Below are 8,129 nucleotides of genomic sequence, written 5' to 3' on the forward strand. Positions count from 1 at the left end.
CTCCCATCGGGAGAGCAGTATAAGTCATCTTTGACTCGATAAAATGTGCCATTCCAACAGCCGGAAAAGCACTCGACAATATATTCTCAGAACGCCAAAGTTGCGATCAATTTCTGAATGCCGCAAATTTGCGAAGGTAGGACCCCAGATCCGTTCTGCTGGGCGTGGCATCGCCGAAGACTGCGCTCTGCTACTTTTATCCGTATCAACAGATACGAAGAAAAATCCTAACAGACGCGTTAGGTACCCGATAGACTTTACTGGGACTCGACAGAATGGTAAGACCTTAAGCGGCACCTGTCGAAGTTTACACCGGTATCCCGAGGTCATGTCCAGGGACGTGATCTTGAAGTAGGTTTTTACGGATTGCCACTAGAGCAGTTAACTAGTACCTGATCCGTCAGATGAACTAGCCCCAACTACCATTATCCCTGTACAATATAGATGTATATGAGGAAAAATATAGAAAAGTCAAAGCTGTCGAATAAAAATAAACAGTGGAGATTTTCCTTGACCCTACGATTCAAGCAAAATCTCGGGGGCTACTGACATAGGCATCCCAAATGGGCCTGCCGAAGATAGTACCCGGGGTTTACTGAAGGCCCACTACCCGAAGAATAAGAAGATTCGGAAGCCCAAGATATTATTAAGGAAAGCTAGAGTTGTAATAGGAAGCGTTATTTGTAATCTTGCGGGATGAGTTAGAAACCATCCCGGACTCTGTAACTTGTACAACACGAATCCCTCGGCTCCGCCTCCTATATAAAGGGGGAGTCGAGGGACGAGGAAGGCATCGAATCATTGTTTACAAACCCTAGTTTTCATAATCGTCGAGTACTTTTCGGCTGAAACCTTCGAGATCTACTTGCCCTCTACTTCTAACTAAACCCTAGCCTACAATCTATAGGCATTGACAAGTTGATACCTTGTCAACCGGCCCCCTCCCCTTGGCCCTCATTATATAGGTGGAACACCCAAGAGTTGGTCTACAAGTCTTCGAATAAGACCCCAAACCAAAACCTTCCATAACTCATGAAACCTACCCAAGCTAGGGCTCCCACTAGAGGTGGGAGTTCCACCTTCCTAGGGAGGGGGTGGTCGGCCCCCCTTGGGGAGTCCACTTGGGACTCCTCCCCCTTAGGGTTGGCCGGCCATGGGAGGTGGAGTCCCACCGGGACTCCGCCTTCCTTGGTGGTTTCTTCCGGACTTTTCTAGAACCTTCTAGAACCTTCCATAGAACCTTCCGGATCATTTTAAATCACATAAAATGACATCCTATATATGAATCTTATTCTCCGGACCATTCCGGAACTCCTCGTGATGTCCGGGATCTCATCCGGGACTCCGAACAAATATTCGAACTCCATTCCATATTCAAGTTCTACCATTTCAACATTCAACTTTAAGTGTGTCACCCTACGGTTTGCGAACTATGCGGACATGGTTGAGTACTCACTCCGACCAATAACCAATAGCGGGATCTGGAGATCCATAATGGCTCCCACATATTCAACGATGACTTTAGTGATCGAATGAACCATTCACATACGATACCAATTCCCTTTGTCACGCGATATTTTACTTGTCCGAGGTTTGATCATCGGTATCACTCTATACCTTGTTCAACCTCGTCTCCTGACAAGTACTCTTTACTCGTACCGTGGTATGTGGTCTCTTATGAACTTATTCATATGCTTGCAAGACATTAGACGACATTCCACCGAGAGGGCCCAGAGTATATCTATCCGTCATCGGGATGGACAAATCCCACTGTTGATCCATATGCCTCAACTCATACTTTCCGGATACTTAATCCCACCTTTATAACCACCCATTTACGCAGTGGCGTTTGGTGTAATCAAAGTACCTTTCCGGTATAAGTGATTTACATGATCTCATGGTCATAAGGACTAGGTAACTATGTATCGAAAGTTTATAGCAAATAACTTAATGACGAGATCTTATGCTACGCTTAATAGGTGTGTCCATTACATCATTCATATAATGACATAACCTTATTATTAATAACATCCAATGTTCATGATTATGAAACTAATCATCCATTAATCAACAAGCTAGTTAAGAGGCATACTAGGGATCTTTGTTGTTTACACATCACACATGTACTAATGTTTCGGTTAATACAATTATAGCATGATATATAAACATTTATCATAAACATAAAGATATAAATAATAACCACTTTATTATTGCCTCTAGGGCATATCTCCTTCAGCCTAGCCGGGGATGTCCCGTGCATGCCCCTCCCCTGCCGTGAGGAGGAGGATGGTGACCCATCGCCTGGTACCACGCCCTAAAATCCGTCGTCGAGCGGGTGGGTCATCGGCGTCCATGCACACGCCGCGTCGCTAACAAGCATGCTTGTCGCCTACCGTGAACTCCGAGGAGGGTGGCCACTCACCCGCCACCGTGCCATGGGTTTTGCCGCGCAAGGTCAAGCTGTTGGGCTGGGGGGGGGGGGGGGTGGGGGAATGGTCAGGGTTGGGAAAGGGGAGGGATTTTTCTCTATTTATTATTTTGTTTGTTTTAATTTAGTAATTGGGATCGCAAGTGGGTCTTGGTCCATATCAACAAAATTTTCCTGACATGTAGGTCCCACCTATTAGTTTTGTGTCAATTTAGGATCAATGTGCGATTAGTGTTTTTTACGAAAACCTGAACAAAATATGTAGATTTCTGTCATTAAAACGTAAAGAGGTACTAATCGGAAAATTTCGTAAGAAAGTTGGTGGCTTTATGCAAACAACTCGGGCCTAGACTAGTATGTAATTCTACCTAGCTGAATTGTACTGTAAAATAAGCCCGACCAGACGGCGCCGATCCCAAGGCAAAACCTAACTCGTGGAACACCTGGCGGTCGCAGCGTATCTCCCGGTCGCTTCAAGGCAGAGAGTGATCGGATTCCCGACGCGGTTACTCCGATCGCCGTCGCCATCGGCAGAAAGGCCGGCCGGCGGGTTCACGGCCCCTGATCCGAGAGCCTTTAATTTGACCACCTCACCACCATCCATCTACGCGCGCGGCGCGTTCTGTGGCGCAGTCATGGTATGGCTCCGGTCGAGTCGATCCCCGTCGTCAACACGGAGAGCGCAGCGCAGGGGGCGCGCGTGCCTAACACCACGCGCGCCGCGGCGTCCAAACACGGAGCGCCACCGTGGCCACCGCGCGCAAACGAGCCCCGGCCGCTCACTCGGTTTGGCTAAGGAAAAGCGCGCGAGTGCGTGGTCTGTGCGTGCATGGACTAGACGAGAGTGGTAGTGGCCGCTGGTGTCATCGGATGTGATAAATCTCGATCTGCGCTTTAGAGCTGGGGTGGATTAGCACGGGAGGAAAAAGCGCAAAAGTGACGAATCCAAGAGATTCCGTCGTTGGACACGACACTAATCGAGTCGTCTGTGGTTATTGGTTAGCTCGATGGGGTTGCGGATGGCATGATGCAGGGGGAGAATTGCTAGCTCGATCACTCGGTTGGCCCTTGTGGGCAGACGACATCTGAATTACTACAAGTTGTCAGTTATGGGGGAATATATGTCCTCCAGCATAAAACAAACAAGTGTCTATCTTTTAGATGTGACTACTTTCCCATGAAGGATAATTAACTTACTTCTCACCCAAAAGTGATGTAATTTAACTTTAGTTGCAATCCGTGTTGCAATATACAGTTAGCATGAATCACTAAGCAAATTTAATGGGCTGTGGCACTTTCTTTAGTTACAATCTCACTTGCAATTGAAAAAATCTTAGTTGTAATCCAAGCTACAACGTATAAGTCCATGAATTGCGATGATAATCCGATGGTGTAAGATTCGAGTGGAGCTAAGTTGATTATCAATTGAGAATTAGAAAAACTATTAGCCTATTCATTTTTGAAGACCCAAGCACATCTTTTTTATGAAAAGGTCAACCAATATATTAATAAACATCAACAGCAGTAAAAGATACTTCCTCCATCCCACTGTATCTAAAAAAGTTGAGCAGCTTATTTTGGGATGAGGGAGTACTCAAAATTACAAATAGGTTACTAGACCACCTAGTGATGACTACATGGTGTGAGCCGATGGTGCGCCGTCGTCAACCTCGCTCCTCCATCAATGAAGCCAGACAAAACTTATTGTAATAGAACTTGTTATTATAGACCAAAGAGAAGTTATCGTCATAAGACCCAACATCCAACGCGTCACAGAGACAACCATCGCCAATGACAAGACTTGTAGATCGAAATATTCAGACCTACAATCATAACAACGAACACGCAAACCGACTAGATTTTGGGTCACGTACCCTCCAACGTCTCTAGACACACCACCCGGTGCAAGGACATCTCGCATGCAAAAGTTCAGAAACTGAACAGAACCAATCTGACCTTTCTCAAAAGACCAGAGACAGAATGTGACAATCTCATAATCATCTAAGAAAATCTGAGTCAAAATCGGACGCCATGCTATTGCCAAAGACTATCTGTATGCTTACGTAGGGACTTGCACTAGCTAGAACACGTACGGCACTCTTTGATTGGCACAGCTAGAACACGTACGGCACTCTTTGATTGGCACAGCTAGAAGTAGGATAAAAATCTGTCGTGTCGGGCGGAAGAAGTGAAACGCGGTTGCTTGCATGCATTGTTGCAGGCCGCCGAACCAGCTGAAGCTATCTTGGCTCTTGACCGATCGATCTTCCATGGCGCAACGCATGTTTTACACCGCCGTTATGGACGATCAAATCCAATCTTGTTACACGCTTAATGACATGACCATAGTTTAGGCGTCAACTCGCACGCCGACGCGGCAACACGCACTGCTTTGACAAACCCGGCCGTGAAGACCAGGACCACCGGAGAGATCGACCACCGTCGTCGACCTCGAGTGGACGGCCAACTAATTAAGTTCAGCGAACTGATCGAACCGTGCATCAATGCATGCATCAGAGGACTAGGAGGGCATGAGTTTTTCCAGAAATAATCAGATGTTCGCAGCATCAGCACAAAAGGAAAATGTTCAGGGCGCAGATAGTATCCGAATCAAGCACTCTAGGAGAGTAGGAATTACTTCTGGCAAGTCTCGTTGGTAATTGAGAAAGCTGTTAGTGGTAAACAGGTGTGCATGTTCCCTCTTTCGAACCGTCGAATCAATCACTTGCTAACACATATTACAACCTAGGCAAGCTTAGGTCATACTAAATCGATCTTAGGAGTTAGGACTGGCCGGACAGGGGCCGAGGACCACTTTCTTACAGGCAAGCAGCCACCACGTATACGACCCGCCGATCAGTTTTTTAAACTCAGTTTCTCGGAAGTGCTCATAGAGGTAGGGTCTGCCATATGTTTATAGAGGTGAGTGTATGTATATATTTGTAAACGTTGTTTGTACTGTGTTTTCGAAGAAAAATATTGGCTACCCTTCACACGTACTCCTACTTCACCTTTGTTGTGCACTACTCCATAGGCCATAATTTAATCAAGTATATCTCTCACCGAAACGCCAACAATGGCAACATATGCCGATCAACGGCAATTGTTTCCTCCACTGCGCCATGGTTTTCACGGCGACCGGCGATGGAAAGTGTATACACTGCTCGTATGCACCGAGCCGACCTACACAGCCGGGTTGAGACGGATTACCCCTTAAGGCCTCATTTGGTAGCTGGGGAACACGACAGATCCACAACTTTTCCCTGGTTAGGCAAAGCATGGGCCGATTGACCCAAGGAAGCCCATCGTGGCCATTTCTTTGTCCAGGAGGAAGAGAGCCCCGGTCTTTCCTCGACCCTTCCTTGGGCAAGCAGGGGCGGAGCCAGGATTTGCAAGCGACAAGAATGGCATGTGTAGTGTAAAGTAATATACGAAAAATATTAAGTGTAACGCAAAATTGCATATCAAGTTAGCCACATATGTTTTAAAGTGAGCCAATAAGACAATAACATTATACATATATCGATATAATTGACATAAAAATGATCTCAAAAGATAAAATTGATAAGATAACCTATCTGTTTTGACTACTTTTCTGCAAGTTAAAAATTAGCCATACGCTCACCATCTGCCAAAAACTTGATCCAAAACTTCAACACTAGGCCAAGCAAAAACAATTTACTTGAAGAATCATATTATCCATCTTTGTTTTCAACTAAGAAATAGATGAACGGTAGCCAATGGGGAATTAGATCAGATTACCAATACTTATAAATAGTATGCCCTATCATACCTACGAAACCAGTGGCGCAGATGTATGGCAAGCGAGCTACGATGATCAGCGGCAGCCGCCGCATTCGCTGCTACTCTCGGCTGCTTCGACAAGTCGCCGATCAAATCCAAGGTTTACCGCCGCCGGTTGGCGTCCTAGAACTAGCGAGATCGATCGATCTGATCGAGCGGAGACAGCAGATGATGGCCAACGACCAGGGTCCACAATCAATGGCCTATACGACAAACAGGTATATGGGCTGTTTTGGTTGTGCTGGGCTTCAATGCGTGCGTAGCAACAAAACTTGGGCTTAAGTATTGCTAATTAGCTAACTATGTACGGCAACATCCATAGGCATAAAGCACTGCCTCAGTTTCTCCACAGGCGACAGGATGACTTTTGGGCATGGCACCATGATCGGAAGGGAATGTTTTCAGTTCGTTCAGCATACAATATGTTGATTGCGACGCGAGATAGAAGAGAAGCATGGCTGGATCATCGGCCATCGAGCTCGAACGAGTCCCGGGTACAGAAAGAATGGGGCTCACTTTGGCGTACACGAGTGCCATCCAAGGTGAAGGTGTTCTTGTGGAGATTAGCCAAACATTCGATTCCAACAAATGAAGAAAGACATCGGCGACATATGGCTGACACTAGTTCGTGCCAACTTTGTGGAATGCACGACTCTTGGAGACATGCGCTGATAGACTGTACCATGTCGAGGTGTGTCTGGGCGTTGGTGGATGATGAGATCACCGAGCACGTGTCACACTCGGAAGATGTCGACGCGAGATCATGGTTGTCCAATATGATCGCGACGTTGAAGTGTGATGACCAAGTTAGGGTTTTTATCACTCTGTGGGCGATTTGGCACGCCCGACGAAAGGCTATACATGAGCAGCTGTACCAAAGTCCATTGTCGGTGCATTGTTTTGTGGAGAACTTCATTGCCGATCTAAAGCAGGGTGAAGAGAAGGAGAAGAGGAACCAAGGGGGGCGGAGGGAACAACACATCCCCGCTTGGGTTCCACCACCTCCTGGAATGATCAAGATAAACGTAGACGCGGCCGTGGGAAAGAACTCAGGCCGCGGAACGGTGGCCGCGGTGGCAAGGAATGATAGTGGACTCTTTTTGGGGGCTTCTGCTGTTGTCTTTCCTGGTCGCACGGTAGCGGAGACATTGGAAGCGTTGGCATGCAGAGAAGCCATCGCTTTGGCTCGAGACCTAGATGCTCGTCAGGTATGTGTGGCGAGCGACTGCCAGAATGTTATCAGAAGTATGGAGGAGGGAACGATGGGTAGCTACGCCCACATTGTGCGGGAGATCACCGAGTCGAGGAGGGAGTTTGCTGAACTCGTGTTTCGCTATGAAGGAAGAAGAACAAATAAGGAGGCTCATAATTTGGCTAGAAGCGTAGTTTATGCCGACCAAGGTCGGAGTGTTTGGTTTTTCAATCCGCCTGATGGTTGTGGTATTCCTGTATCTGTTACGGATTAATAAAGGCGGATAATTTTCTCAAAAAAAAAAAAAAAAAAACTATGTACGGCAAGAAGTGCATACATATACGCATACTAGTACATGTAGCTGGTGAATTTCCATGAGGGGGGCGATCCATTGGGGGGTGGGGGTGGGGGTGGGGGGGGGGGGGGGGGTTCTGACCCCTGCTCGCCCCCCTCTCCCTCCGCAGGGCAAGTGTTCCAGGACTAGATAGGTCAGGAATATATAACCATTGCCTTATTTGTTCTCTTGTCGAGCATCAAGGGGAGACGGCGGCGTTGGTTCCCTTGCCTTCCTTTTCCTTCCTCTGCGTGTCCAAATGCAATGACTATTTTTCCGTGGCGGGGGAGTTTCCTTTGTGAGCAAAGAATTCCCTGTTGGGTTTTGCTGCCTAGGTTTTTTGGGCCCCAACAGCCAAATATCTACTCCAC

General features: G+C 47.0%; 1 protein-coding gene across 1 annotated transcript; it reads left to right on the plus strand.

The window, feature by feature from the left end:
• Positions 1–6,915: 6,915 nt before the first annotated feature.
• On the plus strand, positions 6,916–7,698 carry LOC127310273 (uncharacterized). The gene has a single exon (XM_051340956.1). It carries the CDS (start codon positions 6,916–6,918, stop codon positions 7,696–7,698), a length of 783 nt encoding a protein of 260 aa, XP_051196916.1.
• The last annotated feature ends 431 nt before the right edge of the window (positions 7,699–8,129 follow it).

This window comes from Lolium perenne, chromosome 6 (genome assembly GCF_019359855.2).
Source record: "Lolium perenne isolate Kyuss_39 chromosome 6, Kyuss_2.0, whole genome shotgun sequence".
Taxonomy (NCBI): domain Eukaryota; kingdom Viridiplantae; phylum Streptophyta; class Magnoliopsida; order Poales; family Poaceae; genus Lolium; species Lolium perenne.